Genomic DNA, 25,801 nt, shown 5'->3' with positions numbered 1-25,801 from the left:
TATTTAATTTGAAATATATTTGATATATTTATTTTTTACATAACGCATAAATTACACAGTTAAAACTACGGCTACTGACTGCTGGATTTCCCATTTCCGTCGTTCTCCTCAAATCATTCCCGTGTATACAAACGTGTATAGCAGTGCAACATTGTATCGCACTTTCCGATTCAGAAGCTCATGTGTCACAGTTACAGGGTCGTTAGTAAATTTGCGAAAGATACACAAAAGGTAAGTAAATTAAATGTGCTTCATATTTTGGACTTGTTATTCTATGCAAGAGTGATTATCCAGTGTAAAATTAAGGGCAATCCCTGTGCTCAAGATGGCGTACATTTTAGGATAATATTAAAGATAAATAAGTTCAAGTATCAGAAATTAACCGAGGTGAAATGATCAACGATTCTTGTTTGAAACATTTATGAAAGAAATATAATCATCATCTTCGTACTTTAAAAAATTGCGGTTTGAAATTTGCGTATTAATGATCAGACTAATTATAAGATCCATATACGCAACGTGATGCGCATTTGCTGGCCTCTTTGGTGTAGTGGTTAGAATACGGCACCTGGATTCAGATACAATAGAATGTTGTTGTTATTAACTACTGTGGTATTTACTATTAACCTAAAATATTAAGATGTCAACGCATATGGAAATAAAAATGGACTTTCATTTGTATTGGTAGTAAAATTGATCTTTTATTTATTTTGTAACTTTGAAAGTAGAACTTGCATCGAGAATATGTCAATTTTGCATGAACGCTCAATCAACTTTGAATTGTGCGGGTTTTTTTTTCCCCTTTTGTAATCACCACATAATTAAATTATGCCCAATAATCAATTAACAATTTTCACCTGGTATGTCATCATGAAATGTTTTTATCTATTGTTTGTAAGGCCCGTTTTCTGACAACCTTTTTTTCTTTCAGGAAATGATCAGATCGGCAAGGCCTGTTAATGTAAAGAAGTCTAAAACTTCATCTGAAACAACATTGTGCAAGTATTCGAATTACACATGCAGTAGCAATTCCTTGGAGGGATATGAACACTGCGTAAAACACATATTAGATGATAAAAATGCTCCTTACAAACAATGCAACTATATATATACATCAAATGGGAAAAGATGCACTGCTGCTGCTCCAAAGGCAGACAAAAGAGATGGGTTAGTATTATTTGTTGGATTTTAGGAGCAAATTGACAATATAGAGAAAGTCTCCAATTTTGTTAATTTTCGGTATACTAACATATATATATATATATATAGAGAGAGAGAGAGAGGGGGGAGGGGTGTGTATATGCATAGTTTTACGAACGAAAATGTAATCTCCTGTCATTGTTTCCAACCAGCCGTTGTTTTACAAGAAAATGATTTATAATGTGAAATTCTAGTACGAACCCTACTTTTTCAATGAATTTAGGGCTGAAATGAGTGCTAATGGAACCTAACCTAACCTTGTGTGAATGGTTCGTGGGGCTACCTGTTGTTTGTGTTTGGGGCTAACGTCAATGGGTTGTGGGGCTACCCGTGGATGGTTTTTGGGGCTAACGAACAATGTTTCATCAAAATGTACAATTTCCAGATGTGACCCCCGGTTTTTTACAACGGATTCGTAATTAGCAGGCCAAAATTAGTTAGTATACCGAAAATTAGCAAAATTTAAGACTTTCTCTATATTGTCAATTCTTACCGGTTCTTATCTTGACATGTGGAAAATGTGCAGAGTTAATGTTATTTCTCTTCTACCATTCTGGAGTAATTACAATAAATTGTAGTTGTTAATGATGCATAAAGAATAAATAAATAGGTCCCGTAGCTATGTAGGACTGTAGGCTACTAATATTTTTATATGATCAGTTCTAATTTAAAAATTCCATATCACCACAGTTTTTTGGGAAAGTGAAGTACTTATTTTACCCACTATCTTAATCATGAAAGTTGAAAGATATTAAAAGTGCAAGTGTTCTCATGGAGTTTTTTTTGTTTCACAGATTTTGTGCAGGACATGCTTGGAAAGCCCAGCTTTTGAGGCAAAGAGCCACACGTAAAAGAAAACCACATCAAACACCAGAGACCTTGTTATCTGATCTTAACCATTATGCCCAAGATGCCGATTCAAAAGGAAAAGAACTGGTTCTACGAGGTAGTGGCGATGAACCGAACAATCAGACCTCAACATCACAACCATTGAACCCATTTGGTATGTAATTTGTGAAGAATATACAGACCCAGTTCTACATGTTACATTAAAATCCTTTCAACATTCATACCTGTTTTACAGTTTGTAACTGCTAAGCCGATACTCTACAGCTTTCCACAATTCCAGTACCAATGCGTGAACATTGTAGCAATTAAATATCAGTTAGTGTATTGATATATAAGTATGCAGTTGCAATTAAAGCACATCAATAAACCAAAGCTTTGGTTTTAAAAATTCAAAGAATTAGATGAGAGAGTATTAAATAAAGGGCTCGGGTGTAAAACATGGTAAGTGACATTTTGGTCATTTTGGAGTTACAATGTACATCGTGTAGTCCATCATAAATGGAGTCGAATCGTACTTGATGTGTTTTGTTTCGTCAACAGATGACAGAGCTAGATGTGTTGAAAGTTATGGTATCTACCAGTTGTTTCAGTATGGTAAGTAGCAAAGATGGTGGTGAAACAGCTGTTACTGAATTGCAATGTGTCTCAGAAAGTTCGCGAGTATTGAGGCAACAGCAAAGATGAGAATGAGTTAGAAAGTGTATATGATTCCCATATTGACCCGGAATATGTACCACCGAATAAGAATGAGGAGAATGAAGAGGTTGCCAATCAAAAATGCGACTAAAACTGTGCATGGCAACGTACATTCTTTTTAATGTAAAACGTGGTATCTACTGTAGATACAGTACAAGAGGTGAGACAAGAAACTCTCCCACCGGTGTGCTGGATCGGAAACGTAGCAAGCGTATGCACGAACTTCCCTTATCGTGCACACAGGCAGGGCTGTCGAACGTCATAAATGTTGTGTGAGCACCGAGAAACAACGTAATAGACTTCCTTGTCTTCATTTAAAGTGTGTGATTTTGTGTGCAGTGTACTTGCTAGTGTGTAAGCTTGCAGTTCAGAGAAAACAAGTGAACTCTGTGGACGGAAAGTAATCCGCAGCCAAGTGTGAGAAATTGTATATGCATTTATGAAAGACGAGCTGGGAGTTTGTATGTCCGAAAAACATCTGCAAAGGAGGGTGGCTCGCGCATGTGGTGTTTCATTCAGGAGTGCGAGAAGAATTGTAATAGAAAGTAAAGCATGCACTACATTGAAGAAACACTTTCATACGCCCCATAAAACACGACCTCGCCGAAAAATCAAGAGTGATAAAGAAGAGTTCGATAAGTGTGTTGTTAGGCATGCTGTGCAAGAATTTCACCTTACGGACGGGGAAAGGTCAACGTTAGAAGGTATCCGAAGGGTTTTGAAACAAAGAATAAGAGTTCCAAGGCAGTGTCTGGTGTGTGCACAAGATAATACGTGACCTAGAGTTTAAGTGGGAAAAGGCAGAAAATGATAGACAATTGCTTATAGAAAAGGACGAAATAAGAAGTTTACGTTCAAAGCCATAAAAATCTTTCGTCGACAAGGTAAACCCACTGTTTACGTTGATGAGATTTATTTTCACAGCTCGAAAACAAAGAAAGAAGCTTGGGTGAATGGAACCGCGGCTGGCGTCAAAGCACCGGTGTCTAAAGGGCAACGTGTAATTGTTGTACATGCAGGCGGCGAAGTGGGTTTTGTTCCATGTGCACTGTTAATGTTCAAATGTGGAAAATCTTTTGGCAATTACCACCATGCTATTAATGCCCAAAATTTTGAGAAGAGGCAACGGGAGAAGTTGATCCCAAATTTGACACCAGACAGTGTGGTGGTTGTTGACAACGCCTCACTCATACCATAATGTGCAACAGTTTGGCCCGTATGCACTGCCAACCCTGTTTCCGTGCGTTTCTCTCCTACGTATGGCTTGGCCATGCGGCCACGAGGAGTTTCTTGTCTTGTCTATTCTACTGTACCATTGTTTACATGCAGCAGTACTCATAATGGCAGCTTCGAATTAAATTTTACTCTCTTACCTGGATGTGAACTGCGATCTAGTAGAGAAGCACATACTTTTCTTCTACTAGATATAAATAACTGTAGTCACATAGAAATTTGTTTGATTTTTAATTAGGTATATACATTTAAGGCTGCTTTAAGATACCATGCCTTACAAGCAACGTCAAAAATGTATTACACTTAAGGAATATGTAATTTGATCTGAATCATATCAATTATTTGGAACAGTTTAGTTTTTAATAAAATATTTCTTTCTAGTTTTTAATAAAATATTTCTTTCTAAACTAAGAATCACGAACCTTCCGACCCTCTGTAAACAACCGTCTCACTTCGAGTAACGTATCACTCCGCGTCAGCTGTTCATGGATGGCGCGGTCATCATATGCTGTTGTTCACTCGCATTTCACCCGAATACGTTACATGAAAAGAAAACGTATTCCTATGTTTTATGACATCCCTACACATTGAAGCAAAATAAATTTTCGAAGTGTGATTAAATACGTGTTCTTGTTGAAGCTTGAAGTACAGGTATGAACATATTTTCGACTTCAAAAAATTCATTTATCTTAAAGTGGGTTAACTGGTCCCTCCTCCCCCCCCCCTTTTCTCCCAGTATGACGGGGCCAAAGTAAAACTAAGAGAGCGAGAGTCGATTCAGTAAATTCAAGCCTTTTCTTTTCCTTGCTACCCCTTCCACCAAGCTATTGCCCAACATTGTTGACATGCAGAGAATTGTTTTTCTCCTTTGTCCAACAATGTCCCGCCAGTTTTAGCAGAAACTAGACAAAGCCGAAACATAAAAAATAGATTGTTTATCTCCATTCATTTCTCTTTCTTGAGCACTGAAAAAAAGCGACAATAAGAACTCACATTATTTATGCAAGGGCAAAATATTTACTTACTTTAATCCGATGGGAGAGGTTCGATGCCTGTCAGATCTTCATCACAACTATCTTCCGATTCACTTTCCCCGTCATTAACTTGGATAATGAATCTTTCCAAATTTAAATCGTCTGTCAGGTTGTCCACTTCCCACAATTTCCGCTCTTCGGTTTCAATGACATGCCGTACTGCGTCCGCCCAGTTACGCACATAAATCTGAGACATGGCAATCTCAGTCAGTCTCTTGACCTCGTCCAACTTGAAGGTCTTGTTGTTGCGCGCAACGTACCCTTTGACCTGAGCCCATATCATTTCAATGGGATTCAGGTTGCAATGGTAAGGTGGTAGACGCAACACGGTGTGCCCGGCTCTCTTCGCCATTTCGTCGACAACGTATTTGTCATAGCTTGGCTTCATACGTGAAACGTGATCCAAAAGTTCCGCCTTGAGCACGTCAGCTGGAAGTACAACGCCTTTTTCGCTCAGCCAAGCTAATATGTCAGCCTTCTTCCAAGCAGTGGTTGGCAACTTTTCACATTTCACACTGTGATAGGGAGCATTATCCAGCACAATAACACTGTTCGGGTCAAGTTTTGGCAGAACAGATGAAAACCACTCCTCAAAAACATCACCGTTCATTTCTTCGTGGTAGTCACCTGTAGTCTTTGACACAAAAATTAGCTGTGCACCGTCCACGAACCCACTTCCACTTCCAACATGAACAATAATGAGCCTCTTGCCTTTTCCTGACGGTTGCTTCAGTCCGGTTGACAGTCCTTCGAGAAAAGCTTTCTTCCTGGAGGTGACAGTGCTATCGTGCCACGCCTTGCTCACAGTGTGTCCTGCGTTTACCCACGTCTCATCCAAGTAATAAATGTTCTTACCTTGCTTTCGCAGTTCCCTTATGGACCGGAGGTATTTTCGGCGCCAAAAAACAATATCGTCCCTGTCGATGAGTGCTGTCTGCCGACTTCGCTTCCCATAAACAAACCCAACGTCCAACAAGAGGCGCTTTAACGTGGACGCGCTAAAATTGGGGAGATCCTCATCGTTATTAACATCCGCCAATACCTTCCGCACGGTGGGTAGTTCTTGATTAAAAAAATAGGAGTGCACTTTGCGCCGTATTGCGCTTATTTCAAAATCGGTGTACTTGTTCACACGAGCAACAACGTTGTGTTTCTTCCCGGGAGTCACAATTTCACCGGTCGTTTTCCGTTCTTTCAACGCACCGAAAACAGAAGACGCTGACACACCACTGCACTCGGACACCAACTTCACCACCTCCTTCACTGTTTTTTCAGGATGCCACCGACAGAATGTTGCATAAACGTTCAGAACAATCTGCTTCTCGCCACTTTTCAACGGCTGTCCTTGCCGATGTTTCTGAAAGAAACTCGGAGAACACGGAGACCTTCCTGCACTCATGGAAGTTGCCATATTTGAAACTGGCGCTACTTTCTTGCCGCTCACGTGATCAGTTGTAATTTATTCAATCATCACGTATTATTATTATAAGCAGAAACCTTTAATGAAAAGCTATTTTAAAATTCATATTCCGGGATAATTTACATATTTTTTTTAGCATTGGCAAGCTTTTTTAAAACGGACTATATGCGGTGGAAGAAATCCGCTATTAGGTTGTTGCCAACCCCAATACCTTCGCACTAAGTCGGTGAAGAAACTGAAGTGGTGTGGCCAATGTCGGCACATGATAATTTGATTTCACGATGTCAGTGAGGGTGCTGTGGGGTGAAGGGACACAGATGGGCTGACCATAGCAGGTGTGCACCATCAATTGCGACCCTCATGACTGCAGACCTCACAAACACCATCACACACTGTAAGACTTGTGGGGGTGAGGGAGGGCAATGGCAGACCGTGAGGTTGAGATGAGGGCAAGACGCGAGAGGGTTATGGGTGGAGGTTGATTGAAAAAGAACACCTTCGCTCTAGAAAGAAGAAAATCATGGTAATTTTGTTTTTTTAAAAAAACCTGCAAATATGCATTTTATATGTAGGGTGCAATAAAATGTGACTGCCTCTTACCGTCCTCTTCCCCCACTTTTCTTTCCAGTGACAATGCTTCATTGAGTTGCCGTTTTAGTCTCCCTCGGCGTTTTTGCTGCTTAACCCAGAATTTTAGATAGAGCTGAAAAGGGCATACGAGTGTTTTGGGATAGCATAACTTTAGAGACGTTGAAGAAAAGTCTGGAGCATGTTGTAATGTGTGACATTGAGGTGTAGATCTCCCACACTGTGACACGCACTTTATGTCATTAGTTTCCGAGACGATGAATACGATTCAAGAACTTAGTTAATCAAATTAAATCTATCAGCTTACTTATGTGTAATAGTAATAATAAATCATACTTTCAAACCCCAATGAATTTAATCAATAAACAACTGTTTTAAAAACGTCATTTATCTCAATGTGTCATCGAATTCCCTAGCAAAAGTTATTTTTAGCATAAGACGACAGAAGAATTATCATTTGGTACTGAACTGTCACATCCGGTAGGGGATAATATCATGGACGTCCGTAGGATTTTTTCCAGGGAGGGGCAAGGAAGGTTTTTTTCCAGGGGGTCAAACAAGGCACATTTTCCCCAGGGAAAATAATTAACACACATTATTGTTGCTGAAACTAAATTGTATGTAAAAAATATATAATTTTGGTTGGATTTCATTTTCCAGGGGGGGGCCATAGCCCCCCTTGCCCCCCTTCCAGACGCCCATGGATAAAATATACATTTTGTTCTTTATTTTTTACATTTAAGACTTTATCTTCCACATTTGGGTAATCGTCTCTACTTGCACTCAGCCACCGAGTGGCCAAGATGTATATTTAATTGTTCTTTTTAAGCTACGTATCAAATTAACTCCCAACAAGTGATAGGGCCTCCTTAAGAGAAACATTGCTATAACGCGTCCGTTGACAAATAGAACGTCTCTGCATCTTGTAGGCTACGTAGATAATTTTATTGTCATAAGTTGGCAACACTATTATGATACACGTGCTTTTGTTTACAGAAGGTCTTAAGTTCTATGATTCTCACTTTAGTTTTTAATAAAATATTTCTTTCATAAATCTGTAATGCACATTTTAAAAGTTATAATATTTTTATGGTGGGCCTAATAACGTATTTGTAGAGAGGCATGCAAATTTCATTTTTGATGAAATAACATGTTGTACTGTTCATTTTTCATGTTTCTGAAAGGTGTGCGGTGCGTTTTCCTACCCTGTTTTGTCACGAAATACTAATGCGAAATGAACTGCAAAATGCGAAATATGCTCTTAAACACGAAATTTACCGTTTATATACTGATGCAACACACACTGAAGTATCCTGTGAGTTATGCAATTCACGGAAAATTGATTAATTCTGCTGCAAATATTTGAGAAGCAAAAAAGGTCCCTTTACACAGGAATAAACTTAATACTCTGGTAACTACATAAATGTGCTATTAGAAGGGATAAGTTTATTTTGTGTAATAAGTGCAGTTTTTAAATCAAATTTAGGATTATATTCACAATTTTAAAACCAAAATGTCATTTTATGTAGCACTTTTGATGTGATTATTCACCGCTATAACACCGAAATTTTATTTTATGTACCGCTTTTGAACCCGAAATAGACTGTTTTTGTACCGAAATTTTGCTTTTTTATTTACGAAAAATGTGTGCCTCTACGTATTTGTAATTTAATTAACTTTCATATTTATGATATGTGTGACTTTGATGAATGCAAACTATTTTATTGTTGATATTGCAAATATGTCTTCTTCTTGGTTCAAAATTATAACTATTTTATTCCATCAGAGCTAAATATCAGTGAAAACTATTAAAACTTAATCCCTGTGTACATTTCAATCAAGTTAAAGAAAAATACAACAGAAAGTTACAAGGTCATAATTGTGTCTTCATTAATTTGCTTTATTTTACTTCGCGTCTTGTGTCACTTTTATTTGCGAAGATGGAGATGAGTTACGATATGATGAAATTGATGAATAAGCACTCAAAAACATCAATGCCCAGGCTCGGATTCGAACCCGGAACCCCTGGCATCGTAGCGCAGTTTCCTAACTGCTCCGCCACAGGGCCGGTAATTGTTATCTTGAAGATAGAGATTTATACTAGGGATGGTTTTTTTTGTTTTTCAAAAAATGAAAAACTTTTTTTTTTTTTCGAAAAACAACAAATAGCTCAGGTTATTGTTTATTGAATAAAAATTATTATTATTAAAGGATTTCATTTTTGTGTTACAAATTGTTATGGTTGCTATAAAAAGTCTAATGTCAAAATATTATTATTGAACTTACATCACAAGTTAGCTTGAATAAAGCAGTAACTGATCACTCATTTTGATAATATCTTTGCATGTAAAGCATGGTAACTACAACAATTCCTTTAACAACCCTCAAACAAATCGCATGTAGCACCACCGAAAAAAATTATTTGGATGAAATATGATGTTTGTATGATAGTAAACATACAAGTGAATCATATTTGCTCTAAATAATTTAGAAATTTGTTTTAATTTGTAAATCAGGTTTTTGTGAAACATCAACTTTGAATATCTTGAAATCTACATTTTGTCACCATGTTTTACACCCGAGCCCTTCAAATAGCTATAGGCAATTAGGTAATTCAATGATGGTGCAAAATTATGTAATTCAATGTTGGTGCAAAATTATGCATAATTTACAAGACAATAAGATGTTGCAATAGTGTCACATGATATTTTTACAAACCCTCTGGTACCTGGACTCTGAATAAGTATCTAATTATGGGTACTGTTGATTAAATTTGAATACCACATTAGCATCAGCAGAGTCCTACATTTTGCATATTCACCAATAGCCAGATCTACATGTATATTTTATTTATTTCAATAATACGTTTTTTAAAGAATGAATTTTCAACCTTGTGTGCATGTGAGTAGATTTTTCACAGCAAGTCTCCATTTCATCACAGTTACCCAAAGTTGTTTTCGTTTACTTCTGTTTTCCACGAGTAGTGCTGCGATTTGCAAGTTAACATTGGTTCACTCAACACACCCCTTACATGTATTTCACGAAGATTCACTATGACACCAGGGTTCCGCACTTGAATTCTGGTGCGGGTGTTCAGTTCAAGTGTGTCTTTATCAATTTTATCATATAATCGCTCATCCTCATTGTTGCAATTGGCAAAAAAGTAGCGTGAAATGACCAAATCAATCTATCAAAACTGCCATCTCATGGATGCCTGCATCTTCATCATATATGTGTGTGTGTGTGTGTGTTATGTGTATTTAACATTCAAATTTTTGCCATTGTGAAGTATGAAAGGGAAGATTCTTCCTTCTGTATTGCATTGTGGCATGGAAGCACAGAAAGGACTGTGCGTTGGCCATTCTTCTCTTTCCAGGTTCACCCGTAAGGTAGTCATGGATGATTGTTTAGTGAACACCGGAGTTGCGTACATGATTACATCAATGAGACAGCTCACTCTAGGATTTGGCTCCAATCTCTGGTGTAACAGATAGATACCCTCCTGTACCACAATTTAGACATTGACTTCAAGCAACTTCCCTTGGAGGTGACTGTATCACTGGTATGAATTTGTTGTAGTATATTGTTACAAACTACCCCATACATTTCTCAATCTATTGCTTTCTTTTTTTCAAGTTGCCATACTGATTTTTGTATCTTTGTACTTGCAGTTGATATTGATGCACAAAAAGTAAACAGCTCTGCTTCCAAAATATTGGATTATGCAAGTGATTCAGATAGCGATGCAGAAACATCTGTGCTTGACAGTGCTTGGAGAGGTGATGTGGAATCTGAAGCTGAGAGCATAGATAGTGATATGGAAGATCCTTTAAAGTGAGTATGTTCACACACTATCCATAATTTAAGAAAATATATAGGGCTGAGCTGATACACTTTGACCCAATGCAGAGGCTCGTACAGATTCCCACAGATACCTATACTTGTAAATTGAAAAGAAGGTAGTCTTTCAGAATATTTATAAATGTTGAAAATAGTTTTTAATTGAAACATGTCAATCTATACCAGAGTTTCCATTTAAAGTATTCATTATTTCATGTAAGATATTGCATTTCTGTTTTCATTAGCATTAATTAATTTGAATGCAATACTTCAGTACGTTGGCTGGAAGCTGTTTCTTTACAAGAAATCAATATCAATATAAAAGTGCAGGCTTTTCAAGTTATGTAATATACACAATAAGCATCACTAAATGAGAACTGTTTGTTATAGAGGGTTGATATTTGATATATTCTGGAAGCCACAGGAGGGAAGTTTTTGACAAATGCAATCTGATCTATTTGAAGCATACTGACTCCAAATTAATATATTTGAGTAGAATTTCATCTTTTTCTTCTTCCAATTACAGTTGTTGGGAGGGACAATGAAATTATTTCACTTTCTCAGTTTCTACAGAAGTATGGTCATTCTCCGAAAATCAAAACCAACTTCAACTCTCTCGGATAAGAAGTTTCCTTTCTACATTTTGTGTGTGTACACGTAACTGCACATTTTTTAAATGTGCCCGCCTGAAAAGTTCCCAGTTCGTTGCAGGGTGGACCCAGTTTTCCACAATGCTGTAACAAAAATAATAAACTTGTGCATTTTGCATAATTAATCTCTCATCATGGACGTCCGCAGGATTTTCTCCAGGGAGGGGCAAGGAAGGTATTTTTTCCAGGGGGGGGGGCAAATTTTCCCCAAAAATAGTGTTGTTCCTTAAAAAACATTGCTTAAATTTGAATTTATGGTGTTCATGCAATAATTAACACATATTATTGTGGCTAAAATGAAATTATGTGTATGAAATACATATTTTTTGGTTGGCTTTCATTTTCCAGGGGGGGGGGCACGGCCCCCCTTGCCCCCCCCTTCCGGACGCCCATGTCTCTCATGACATTTTCGGAGAGACTCCCGGACTCTGGAAAAGTATGAGTGATTATAAACCAATAGCACTGGTATTGGCTAATAATAAATTATGAAACCATATTAGACCAATTTTAGTATTGCAAGTTTGTAAAATATCAGCAATTTTATCTCTGTACAAATTTTCTGTTAGTATGCTTTTATCACTGCTTAAAAGATGAATCAAGTCACACTCCAAGATGACATAAGTGACATTATTGTGTCTTACATAATGCTCAAATAAAGTTAAATGCAAATTTGCATCTCAGTGTAGCATCTAAATCTTCTATAGGCAAATATTTCCAGCCAATCAATAATGAAACTTATTTTCAGACATGCAGGAACATATACAGCAGATGAAGTAGCCCTTATCACCCGAGACAAGTTAATCAGGTTGCAGTCTCTTTACATAGAACAGTTTAAAAGGCTTCAGCATGTTCTGAGGGAAAAGAGGAGGAAATATTTACAGGGTATGAAGAAGGAAAAAGAAACTATGAGTAAGTAATAAAAATTCCTTTAATTATTGTCATAAACTTTAACTTAATTTTAAGATATGAAATAAAAGCATAATGTGAAAAATAAGAAATTCTGCATTCAAATTTGTGATAGAATCCTTACCTCAATATTGTCATGCGTTATTTGAGTGTAACATTAAAGGAATTTTTCCATATATAAAATCTTTAGGGTCCAATCTTGTCCAGTTTTTTGTGTACATGAGAGAAAACTTCATACAATTAAATTAAGGAATTTGGTACATATTAAAATCAAATTTGAATGTTTAAAATGGCCTAAATATTAATTATGCTATGTTGTTGCAGCAAGTATCCACAAACAACCAAAAACTACTCCAGAAGAGCAGAAGTTGTATGAGAAACTTAAAGCTTTGAATCATTACCATCGAAAGAGTGGGATAGAAGCTGTTTTGCATAAGAAAACCTTAGATCGAAGACTTCAGGTAAGCCATTATAAAATGTGTTATGCGTTAATTGGTAAACTTTCAATCTTGGCACTAAAGTTCCCAACCTGTGCTTTGAATGTCCCTTCAATTACATCTAATCAGCACTCAGCTTCACAATTTTTGTTCTTATAACTATACTTTGTGGCAACCCTTATAAATTTTGTTGTAGAACAGGGGCAGCCCATCTTTATTATGTGCAGGACAATATGGAATTGAGACACTGGTCACGAGTCATTGTATGGTATATACCTACAATAACGGTAATATAACACGTACTTTAAAAATATTCAAAAAGCACAAAAAAAGGTACTTACATTTTATGAGTATGTTATTTACAAACAGACATTTCGAGAATCTACTGTTCTCTTCTTCAGGTCCAAAACTTCGACTACGAAAAACTTTCCATGTCAAGATATTTAAAAAACCAGGAATAAGGATGTGGATTTGATATACAGGAATTCAAGAACTATGCATTCGGTGAGGAAACATTCTGGGGTCACTATGGGTAGTGAAATGACACGGGCCGTTTTTAACCTTTTTTAAATTGTTCAAGGTTGAAATAAGTGTTTTAGATGGAAGGGATCTTTTAACACCAGGGACTGCTAATTTGTACCAGAATATGGAGGCTACAACAGTTTTAGGCATAGTTTTTGAATTCCTGTCTAACCTACAGGGTGGGCACCAAGTCCCGTGACCCCCACTAATATATGATATAGTATGACCTATACCTATCCAGTATTTCACAGATCACATGCCTACATCTTAACTGTCCAAAGGGTCCGTATGAACCCATCATTTTCGTAATTTTTCGTCGCCATGTTCTGTGTGACATCTTCCTCAACATTGCTGGAGTAAAGTGTGTGAACACACTCCGCACAGCATCGTTCAATTCTTCAACCACATCATAACGGTCCTTGGCGACAATTTCCTTGATAAAACCCCATAGTGTATTGTCGCACGTTGTGAGGTCAGGGCTGCGTAGTGGACAGTTTAGTGGAGCCGATAAGGCAGGAGGCCCACAACCAATCCAACGTTGTGGAGAGACTTCATTGAGGTACTCGCGAACTCGAATGGCAAAATGAGCGGGTGCACCATCTTGATGTAACCAGCATGTCTGCTTAATCCCCATGTCTGTCAAGAGGGGTACAAACCAATTACGGAGCATGTTCAGATATTCATGCTGATTCACAACTTGTCCATAAAATAAGGACCATAAAGGCGTTTACTACCACTTTGTGGTTTGTCCTTCATGCTACCGGTGGTAAAAATCTTTTCCCATCACGGCAATGTGAATTTTGGAGGAGGGGCTCGTCCAAACTGCTGTTGGAAGTCTGTTCGCACATTCTCCAATGTTCATCCAGTTCGTTCCCTTTCGTGACCAACAGCTGGCAATCGGGCATTGTTCAATGGTGTAGTCACTTGTGTCAGCCATGATTTACACATGCAAGATACACATGCATTAGCAACAAATAATAATTTAGCAATTGCAGTCACAATATGGATGGGGGCACAGGACTTTGTGCCCACCCTGTATATTAAATCCACATCCTTGTTCCTGATTTTTAAAATATCTTGACGTGGCTATGGAAAGTTTTTCGTAGTCGAAGTTTTGGACCTGAAGAAGAGAACAGTAGATTCTCGAGACGTCATTTTGTAAATAACATACTCATAAAACGTAAGTACCATTTTTTGTGCTTTTTGAATATTTTTAAAGTATGTGTTGTATTGCTATTGTGAGTGTTTCGCACATTCATAATGAATAACTGTAATGCATAGAGGCACATATTTTTGGTAAATAAAAAAGCAAAATTTCGGTACAAAAACAGAGTCAATCGGGTTCAAAAGTGGTAAATGAAATGAAATTTTGCTGTTATACCGGTGAAAAAGCAGTATATAAAATGACATTTTGATTTTAAAAATGTGAATATAATCCCAAATATTATTTAAAAACTACACTATTACACAAAATAAACATATCCCTTCTAATAGCACATTAAATCGTTACCAGAATATGAATTTTATTCCTGTATAAAGGGGTCCATTTTTGTTTCTCAAATGTTTGCAGCAGAATTAATCAATTTTCCTTGAATTGCATAACTCACAGGATACTTCAGACTTCAGAAAGTGTCGCATCGGTATATAAATGGCAAATTTCGTGTTTAAGAGTGTATTTTGCATTTTTCAGTTCATTTCGCATCATTTCGTGACAAAACAGGGTAGAAAAATGCACCTCACACCTTTCACAAACATGAAAAATTAACATTACAATGTTTTATTTCACATTTCGTATTTTCGTCAAAAACTAAATATGCATGCCTCTAGTAATGCATAATACACAAGATTCAGTGTTCTGTGCATAATGGGGCACCCTGTTCTAGAACCAGAAATGGAAAAGAAACTGACCTCGACGGCCAACTGGTTAACACAGTGTGCTGCAGTGCCAGGGTCCTAGATTCAAATCCTATCCTTGGCATGGGTGTTCTTTGGGAGTGTCTCTTCACCAGTTTCATCACTCATTCTCATGGAGGTTTTATCCTCGGGAGACAGTACAGTCTTAAGTTTTAGAAAGTGTATAAAGTCACTCCATTTTATTCTTTCTTCAGCTTTGTTTTAGTGAAGCAGCTTATCCCTGTATTGTGCAATGGGCACAAATAACTGATGTGCTCATAATTTATATCAATCAACCAATCAAAATGTCTTCCTACATTATACATTTAGCCTTACGGGTCCCTAGAATATAATATGGTAGGGCTCGAAAAATCACGTTCGCCAGGTTGCCATGGCGACTAAAAATTCCAACCTAGCAACTGTGATCTTTTGCTGTAATATGTACGAAATTTTGAAATTGCAGTACACCTTAAGTTAGCAAATTTTTTTTATCAACGTTGTGAACATTCCATAGAATCGGTAACAATTTCTTACTCTTTGTCCCCCATTTCCTGCTTTCTCAAATGATTTAGCAATGTTTTGAATACCGTGATGCTCAGCTTCTTATACATAATGTTTCAAAAGTCTCACAACCCAAATTTTGAAAATGTATATCATGAAAACCGTAAGAGATATTTACACCAGGTTTCCTGCATTATAAAGCCTTATCCATTGAGATATTTACAATGCTAAAAAAATATCAGTTTACGCCACACAGAAAATTAGATAAATTAATAACTGGCAGAAGGCAGCATTAACATTTTTCCAGAAATGCACTTCTGAGTGAGAAAAATATGTAAGAAATTATCGAAGGGTCATAATTAGATGTCTGATGCCATGTCAATCTGTCATTTACGACCAATATTGGTCATGTAGAACATTTGATGGATTTTTGACTGACAAATTTAGGTGAAAAAGTTACATTTTTGGGTTTTTGGGACATATCTCCGTAGATGGCAACACTAGCAGGTCGAAATATTGTCTGTTTATTTTAATTGATTCAGCATGGCGTATACATTGGAGCAGCGCGTGTGAAGAGTATTTTATGATACTACTAATTATTACATTCATGTGCAAGAAGTTTTCAAAGAAAAATACTCGTGCTTCTGCTGAACCTCACAAAGCAACTGTTTTACGATTAGTCAACTACCAACAAATGATCCCACAAATTGTTCTGAGTTGGTATTTATTGTTGAAAATCAATTCTCGGATGTTTTTAGCAAATTAACAATGATTTTTCAAATAATGTAATTTCATTTATTTGGATAAATGCTAACATAAATTTATTAACCCAGTGATAGCCTACATGATCAGTTTAGTACAGAAAACCAGGTGTAAATATCTCTTACGGTTTTCATGTTATACATTTTCAAAGTTTGAGTTGCGCGACTTTTGAAACACACTGTAGTATGCATAATTGCTAGTAGGTGGTTTCTTGGCGCCTGATTTTAAGAGCTGGCGCCTAGCTTTGAAGAAAATTTTTCGAGCACTGTAATATAGTATAACATTTATCCAGATTTTGCATTTTCCACATTATAAGTTCCTTGCCATAGGTGCCTTAAAAATGTACAATAGAGGTCCCCCCTCTTTTTTTCTTCTCATCATTTCTTAGATGTTCCCATGTTTTTATTAGTATAAGCAAAACTGGAGGAATTAAGGAAGGGTGGCTTTTGACAATACGTGTTTAAATATCAAAGTACATAATTACAATGCAAATTTTCTTCATCTTTTTAAGACATCTGATGGAAGTACTCCAAAACCGCCACCAACTGCTAGATGTATATTCACTGAAGGAGGAGTTAAATGTGGGGAAAGAACTTTGCCACTGACACGTTACTGCATGAAACACATCCTGGAGGTAGGTTTCAATGTTTTTCTCTTCTTTTCCACACATACATATTTTTGTTTATCCGTCCTTCAAACTTTTTTCCTCCATTTATTTCTGTATATATTTATATATTAGGAACAAATGAGAAGGAAATAGGAAACACTCCAATACACCCCAATACAGAAAAGATGGGAGAGTGTCTACGTATCAACCGTGAGAGCAACCACACATCTTTGCTACTCTTTAACTGTACCTTCATTCTGGACCTGATAACTTTTCAGGTTTAACACTTCCTTCCATTTCTACCATTTTTTATGCACAGCTAAGAAGTGGCCCCCTCAGTCTCAAACATTTCAACTTTTCCAGAGCCTGGTGCATGTTTCCTAGTTCCTTTGCATTTGCTATGTAGCTGTTCTCCCCCTTCTTCCTTTTTCAATATATGCATGCACACATGTGCTAGATTCATTTCCCAAAATGGTTTTTCTCCATTTTAAAACTGATTTTTTTAAAAAAATATATTAGTATGAACCATTAGTATGAATCAAAAGATACATGTGTGGACTCCCTTCAAATCCTAATATCTTGCATAAGTGTTGCCATTGGAAAAAAAATACGAGTAGCAATAACGAAGAGTTAGCGTGACCTGCCGTGTTGCAAGGTCTTGAAAAAAAGTGTTGACAGTGCCACAAAAAGTATAGGTGGTTCTTTCGCCAGGCTAGTCGAAAACTGTGAGTAGGGGGGAAGGGTGGTGGTGAGGGTGAGGATAGGGGATGACGGGCGTTACTGGGTGGCCTTGTTCAGGCCTTGTTACCCCCAGGTAAAAATCACCAAAGATGTTGCAGGTGAGGATGTAGAGCAAGTTTGAGGTGTGGCAGGTTCCTTTGGGGTGGAGGGTAAATTTGCCAGTGGCTGTGTGCTCCTAGAGGGTGTGAGAGGTGATAAGAATGGAGCAGGATTTTGTGGAGGTTAGGGGGCGTTTGAAAACCACTCTGGGTTTGGGAAAGATGTTGTTGGTTTCAGGATCACTGTGCAGAATGGGAAGAAGAGAGTGTAGTGTGTGTGTGATTTTGTTGAGGTGATGAGAGCAGGTGGGTTGGTGGCAGCAGGTTTCTTGTGGTGGTGGTATGTGAGACAGCTCGCGATATTTGTTTTGTGACCAGGATGGAGGAATATCCGCGGTTCACCAGGGCTTGGTGTAGGCGGAGGTTATAATTCTGCCGGGAGGTGGGTGAAGTGTTCAGGTGCTGTCCCCTGAGGGCCAGAGAGAATGGAATGGGTGTATTGGTGTGGAACCGGTGGGAGCTGGAGAAGTGTAAGTACTGCATGTGATTGGTGGGTTTTATGTGGATAGAGGTTTTCAGATATCCTCCCGCGATTGGCAACATCCACATCCAGGAAGGTGATCTGGTTGGGGGAGTGGATCCAGGTGAACCTTATGGAATGGAACTGGTTTAGTTGGTCCAGGAAAGCTGAAAAGGAGGGTTCTCCATGTGTCCAGAGCATAAAGATGTCATCGGCGGAGCTAGAGGAGGGGTTGGGTGTCCAGGAACTCTGAAGGCTCAGCTTTCCTGGACCAACTTAACCACTTCCATTCCATAAGGTTCACCTGGACCCACTCCCCCAACCAGATCACCTTTCTGGATGTGGATGTGCACATCGAGGGAGGATATCTGAAAACCTCTATCCACATAAAACCCACCAATCACATGCAGTACTTACACTTCTCCAGCTCCCACAGGTTCCACACCAATACAGCCATTCCATTCTCTCGGGCCCTCAGGGGACAGCGCCTGAACACTTCACCCACCTCCCGGCAGAATTATAACCTCCACCTACACCAAGTCCTGGTGAACCGCGGATATCCCTCCACTCTGGTCACAAAACAAATGCCACACCTCAAACTTAATCTACATCCTCACCTGCAACATCTGTGGTGATTTTTACCTGGAGGAAACATCTACTGCCCTCAACCTCCGCATCAATAACCATCGTGCCTCCACCCACAACCTGGACTTCACTGTCGCCGTCCATACAAACAACCACAATACCCCTTTCAACGACTGCTTCCAGGTAGCGATCATCCATCTCTTACCCCAAACAGCCAACACCTCAGTTTGCAAAAGAAGGGAGAGGGCTTATATATCAGCCATGAGTGCAACCATTCCCCCTGGCCTGAACAAGGCCACCCAGTAACTGCCCCCCCCCCCTTTCCGGAACCCAATCCTCCCACTCAGTTTTGAGGAGCCTGGTTACGGAACAGTGTTTTTACCGTTCAACGCACTACTTCTATGATCGAGACCTGGCAACTTTACCAGATCTCCAACTTCCGATTCAGTCTTTTTTCTTACACCGAAGATGAAGCGTTAGACTGCGAATATTATAATTTTTCCACTGTCTGGTGAGTATTTTCTTTCACCTTCTTTGTTTTTTATTTAGCCCATTTTGCCCTACTTGCTTTTATCCATTCATTATATACGAGGGGATATCAAAAAGTTCGTGCAATTATCTGGAAGGAAACAACTTTGGACAAGTACGAAATCATGGTGGTATTAGTCCTTCTCCCCATAGTCGACATGCTTGGTGACACATTTCTGCCAGCGGTCTTTCACCTTGCATAAGCCATTTTTATAGAATTGGGCCTGAATCCACTGTTCCACCTCAGAAATGACACCATCCCTCATGTCAAAGTGGCGTCCTTTGAGTGGACATTTCATTTCTGGAAGGAGGAAGTCACTCGGTGCCAGGTCTGGGAAATATGGAGTGGGGGCCAAAATTTTGTATCCTAATTTAACTGTTTTCGTAATGGATGCATGAGCAGAATGGGCTGGTGCGTTGTCTGCCAATAGCAACACTCCTTTTGTGAGCTTTCCTCGCCTTTTCACCTTCAATTCTTCACGTAACCGAGCTAGGAGATCAAAATAATAGTCACTTGTGATTGTGTAACCCTGTGGCAGGTAGTCCATCAGGATGACTCCCTCACAGTCCCAGAAATCGGACATCACCAGCAGCAGACCTTTGTTTCTGGGTCATAAAGGTAGATCCAGCTTTCGTCCATTGTAACCAATCTGCTGAAAAAATCCTCTTCATCCAGCTCACAGCAGCCTAACATCTCAGTGATGCTTCCTCTGTAGTCCTCTTCTGGAAAGGGGTGAGCAATCGTGGCACCCACCGTGCTGGCACTTTATGAAGGTGCAGCTGGTGATTGATATTCCAGATGAACCCATTGATATTCCAGATGAACCCATAACTAACACCGATTACGGCCATCACACTTTCAATGGTGATCCTCCTGTCTTCCATTATCGTCGTCTCCATTTTCTCCATCAATGTGGCATCATTTGTGAAGGACGGTCTCCCTGTGCTAGGGGCATCAGAGATTACCATGTGACCGGTTTGGAACTGCCGTTCCCACTTGGAAACCATCTCATAGGATGGGCTTTTATCTGCGTACACTGCTTTCATCTCATCGTGAATGTGCTTCGCTGTTTTCCCCTGGAGATGCATGAATTTGATGACGCTCAGTGCCTCAATTTTGTCAATTATGACACCTTCCTTTATTCACTTGTATAAGAAGAATAGCAATAAACATCCAAAACATACAAAAATTTGTGTGCTTAACCTAGAAGGGCCATTGTATAAGGTATGCCCAAATGAAAAGGAGACCACGGTTATATCTAAAGAGTATTATATTACAGAATATTTGCATTATATAATAAGTGAATTACAATTAATGTGTAACATGATACCTAAATATAATACCTAAATATAATTGCCATTGATATTGATGCACTGGTCCCAGCGCGTAGAAGGGAGTGGATGGCTTCAGCGTAGAAACTCCTGGGTTGCTTAAGGATCCAGTTTTCCACGGTGTTCTGCCTTCCTTGTCACAGGTGAACTGTTGACCTTTCAGTGATTGTTTTAAGGGGCCAAAGATATGGGAGTCACATGGGGAAATGTCGGGGCTGTATGGAGGATGTGTGAGGACTTTCCATTGAAATGTTCTCAGCAGGTCGAGGGTATTCTTGGCCACATGTGTCCTAGCGTTGTCCTGGAACAGCATTATCCCCTTCGAGAGCTTACCTCAGCAACGTGTTGCAGTACTGCCTGCGATAAATTTGTGAAGCATGCTCGCCTTCTGCACGAAGAAATTGGATTACAGCTCTCGGCACTGATCTGGAGGAATCCATAATGCACCCGTCCGCGCAAAACCACTCTCGCCAACTGAGGAAACAGCAGGCGAAGTTGTTCACTAAACCTGCAAACTGGGACAAACACCGCACCATCTATCGGCAATCATATTTACCTTCTTCGATTAGATACAACGCCGGTACAGCAAAGGTCTCCTTTTCATTTGGGCATACCTTATACAATACACATATCCAAGGGGATTTCTAGTTTGTTTCGTTCCAGGATATTGCACAAACCTTTTGATACCCCCTCGTATATATATATCTGTTGTTATTGTTACTTCATGAATGTAAATTATTTAAACATGATCAAACTGCTATCCATGCAAGTAAAGTTTAGAAACCCTTTAAACAGCTCTAGTAAGCCTTGTTACTTGAGCTCCCTTTTCCGTTTTATTTATGTGTGTACTTTTTTTCAACAGGATACTCATCAAGTACTTTATAGTCCATGTGGGTGCTCAAAAGCAGATACACAGTGTAGAGAACCAATTGCCAATATGTTCCAGGATTTGTCGTGTACATATCATGTGAGCTTGTCTTCATTGCCCCACGTAAAATGTCAAAAGGTAAGTAAATAGGTCAAGTTCATTTCTAATTAAAATGGTACCCTTGACCCGTAGAGAAAGTATCTCGCGGAAACATGTTATTGTGAAGTAAAGTACGTTTGTTGCCTTAGCATGTTACTTTACCGTGAAGAACATTCCAAAGGCTTTGCGCAAGTAAATCTAGCACCCAAAACTACATTCCACAACATGAACTATAATTTTACGTAGTTAGGTTAGGATTGCTAGGTTTCGATGTGTTCTTTCACTATTTGAGTGTGCATACAAAGGGTTTCAATAATAATAAGCGACAAAAGCACTCTGACATGGCAGATTTTTGCTTACGTGGGTCATACTTTATGATTGAATATCTCTGTTATTTGTGTTTTCCACATGCTGGAACTAATTTTATATTACGTAAAACATCAAAATCTGTGGATTAATATGAATTTGAACGTAATTCTCGAGGGAGTACGGTGGGTGACTAGCAACCGGGAATTGTCAGGGAATTTAAAAAATCTGGAAAAGTCGGGGAATTTTAATTTCTGCATGAATTAAGATTTTTAAATTATTTCAAACTTATCAAAAGTCATGTGAATTCTTGAGTAACAGTAATATATCAAAATACTATTTCAATAAATTTTTTCAGTAGTCTTTTTTGTAAGTTTAACCTTGTGCTTCATTCCTCCACCACACACACACCAGCACGTGCCAATGTATAGAGACTACACACGTTACGAGTGCAGTAGCAGAAGCATCGGCCAAGTGCAAATTGTGGTGCAAGATTTTTACTTTAAGCAATATGGGTCGTCGTGCTTTGTCGAGCCATATGGAAAGCGTTAAGCATAAAAAAAATGTCGACGAGTCAAAGTATAACTGCCTCGATTATAGTTTTTGTGAGTGCAAGTGGGAGAGGTAAACAGGAAAATATTGCCTGTGCAAGTGAAGAACTCAATTCATCGAAGAAGGATGCGACTTTTAAACCTACTTCATCCAGTTCCTTTTCAGAGTGAAAATACACAAAGGTCCAATAATGTGCTACAACCACGGGGACTATAAGGCATTTCTGTTGAATGACAGTGTAACTAAAGCTGAAATATTGTGGTGCATTCAGACTGCAATGACACGCAGTTCTCTGCGAACTGCAGGATGAAATGTAAATTTGTTCAGTGTCACGTTTCCCGATAGCGATATCGCGAAAAAAAAATGCAGCTGCAGAAAGATAAGATAGGTTATGCCATTGCTTTTGGTATTGCGCCTTTTTTCAAAAAGGATCTACTTGAGAAACTTTCAAAGAGAGGAATCGTTGGTCATTGGATTTGACAAATCCCTAAACAAAGTAGCCCAGCGGCAATAAATGGATGTAAATGTTACGTTCTGGGACGACAATTGTGGGGAAGTAAAGACACGATATTGGCGTCAGTGTTCCTAGCTCATTCAAGGTCAAGTGACATGTTAGAGGCAACTGAGTAGGCAATAAAATTTTGCAGATATCAATGGATGGACCGAATGTGAATTTTAAATTTCTTCGGGAACTGAAGGAGACACTGAAAACTGAACCTGGTAGCAAATACCTCTTAAGTGAGAAAGGTGCTGTTGTGCTCTGTGTTCATTATGTAAATATGTTTAGATAGACTGCTTATTTGTAAATAGTGAAGAATTGTGTATTGATGATAGCTTAGAGTGAATGAGTGAATGTAATCCCTGAACTTTGATAGTAATTGCAGCTTAAGGTAAGCATTATTTTAGGTAATCACATGTGAATACATTCATCTTGCAGGTTAGTCAGGGAAAATTTCTTGTCAACAGGGAATTCAGGGCTTTTGCTAGACACCCTGACGGCCCCATTAAAAGTATTTCATGTGTTGTTGCCATGATATAAGTTCACACTAAATATGGAACTCGTACATATTGCTAGGATTTGATGATGCGAGTGCATCAGGACACATAAGAACTAAGGTGTGTCAATGGATTTTATTTGTGTTGTGAATCAAAAGCAATGAGAATACAACACAATATGTCCTATTCTTCAACTTCACCACTGCAGTAGCATGCAACAGTAGATTTTCCAGTACAACTCCTTCGTGTATTTAAACAACCTATTAAAAATATGCCAGCCCCTGTTGTTCCATAAATTTGAATAAATTCCAACAAAAGTACAAGGTGTTATCAAGTGATTGATGTGCAATAATAAACCATAAGTCTACAAGTTTATACACCTTTTGTTGCATGGCATAGAATCAACTGGTTGTAGAGTTATTCTAACACTAGTCAGCTGTTAATACAATGAGTTGGTGAAACCCTATTTTTATGACTGTACACTGTAGGTGAGAGCATCCATTGGAGTGCTTTGTTTATGGAAATTTTGCATGGGGCAGCCAGTGGAAGACCTGCTTGTCTTAACGGAAGTGTATTGTATTTCAGATTTTAGTGCTTCCTGTTCAAATCATGTTATATTTTCTGAGGTACAGTAGAGCATCTATTATCCGAATACCAACCAACCGAAACATCGGTTAACCAAAAGCGTTCATCGGCAAATTCAAGTGTAGTTCCGCTAGTGCTGTAGCGCTGCAGCACTTTCCCCCTCCCTGCCAACCGGCGTACATAACCAGCCTCGTGGCGTCTGAGCCTTCGCTTGTGACAGATCGTGCTGTAGTTGTTATATTGTTCGCAATGGCGACTAAAGAGGAAGAGCCTAGCGACGACGACTGCTGAAAAAGGGTCATCCAGTGAAGAAGCTTTTCACTGCCTCGAGACGGCTATGAAGTGGTTAGAACAAGAAGAAGACTATGATGCTGTCCAATTCCTGTTTTTAAAACGTGTGCGAGATTTAGCGGAAAAAACTCAAGTCTCAGCTCTGAAGCAAAAGACAGTTTTGGACTTCTTTTCCTAAACTGTAGGCCTACTTTACTGTACTACTTTGTGTAAGGTATGCATTTGTAACACGTGTGATACAAAATATATACAGTTTTGTGTTTAATATCACTGTTTCTTTGTTTTATATTTCTCCTATGGCACTGGCACAACTTTGTTTTGTAAATGATCGGTTATCCGAAAAATCAGTTATCCGAACACTGCCAGCCCCGAATTGTTTCGGATAATCGATGCTCTACTGTAGTTCATTTTGAAGCAGGTATGCAACTAGCAGACTATTATCACTGAACAAATGTTAAATAGGTGAAAATTTCAGAATTTACTGCAAGTACTTCTCCAATTTGCAAGGCTTTCGTACATAAAATATGCTATAACAGGATGTATATATTTTTTTTTCATATAGACTGAAGAAACAACTCCAGACCAGAATAACCTCTCAGGATTGGAGAGTTCAGATAACAAAGCTGCCATTGTATCACATCCACCAGGAGGATCCGAAACTTCGCTACTGCAGGGTAACTCTTCAGTTACTGCTAATGGTATGGGGAATGAACATCTTCCAGCAAAGGGTGAAATGGAACAAAGCAGCAGCAAGGTAAGGGGACACCAAACATCACAGAGTGAAAATAATGCTGGGTCAGCACTGGACAATGTTGAAATGAGTGAGTTGACACAAATGAATGGAGTGTTCGGTGACAAACCAACAGTGCAAGGAGGTGGTCTGGGTGATGCTTTCAGTGTTTCAGGAGATGGCTCATAATTGATTTTTTTAATAAAAAGTGTTGTGTTACAGGACAGTCATTTTATTGTATAAACAAATTATATTAAGAAAAAGTGAGAGTTTTTATTCAGACTTGTTTTACTGAACCATCTATATTTCTGCCGGTTGTCCCATAAGTCTGGAACCATAGGTATTGTTCATATTACTTTTTTTTTTTTGTTACAGCTAAACCACTGCACTAAGGAGGAGCAAATCCAAGTTATTTTGCTGGTGGGGACTGCGGACACACACTTGTACTGTGTTGTACAATAATAAGTTCCTAACATGAACTTGTTTTGTTGT

General features: G+C 38.6%; 1 protein-coding gene across 1 annotated transcript; it reads left to right on the top strand.

Annotated features, from left to right (window-relative positions):
* Nucleotides 1-87: 87 nt before the first annotated feature.
* On the top strand, nt 88-25,584 carry LOC146000386 (KAT8 regulatory NSL complex subunit 2-like). Its single transcript, XM_083137971.1, has 9 exons — nt 88-231; nt 932-1,167; nt 1,995-2,203; nt 10,692-10,854; nt 12,256-12,419; nt 12,741-12,877; nt 17,043-17,165; nt 21,745-21,888; nt 25,142-25,584. Exons 1-9 carry the CDS (start codon nt 181-183, stop codon nt 25,496-25,498), a joined length of 1,584 nt encoding a protein of 527 aa, XP_082994097.1. The 5' UTR covers nt 88-180; the 3' UTR covers nt 25,499-25,584.
* Nucleotides 25,585-25,801: the final 217 nt, after the last annotated feature.

This window comes from Lepisma saccharinum, chromosome 1, assembly GCF_977018435.1.
Source record: "Lepisma saccharinum chromosome 1, izLepSacc3.1, whole genome shotgun sequence".
Classification (NCBI taxonomy): Eukaryota; Metazoa; Arthropoda; class Insecta; order Zygentoma; family Lepismatidae; genus Lepisma; species Lepisma saccharinum.
This window is presented reverse-complemented; position numbering and strand designations above follow the sequence as displayed.

What these genes read in the sequence shown, in the direction of transcription:
- LOC146000386 (XM_083137971.1), top strand. Translation starts at nt 181, where the DNA reads ATGTGTCACAGTTACAGGGTCGTTAGTAAATTTGCGAAAGATACACAA. An exon ending in AAGGCAGACAAAAGAGATGG is followed by an intron (nt 1,168 to 1,994) that starts GTTAGTATTATT and finishes TTTGTTTCACAG; the next exon opens with ATTTTGTGCAGGACATGCTT. An exon ending in GATATGGAAGATCCTTTAAA is followed by an intron (nt 10,855 to 12,255) that starts GTGAGTATGTTC and finishes ACTTATTTTCAG; the next exon opens with ACATGCAGGAACATATACAG.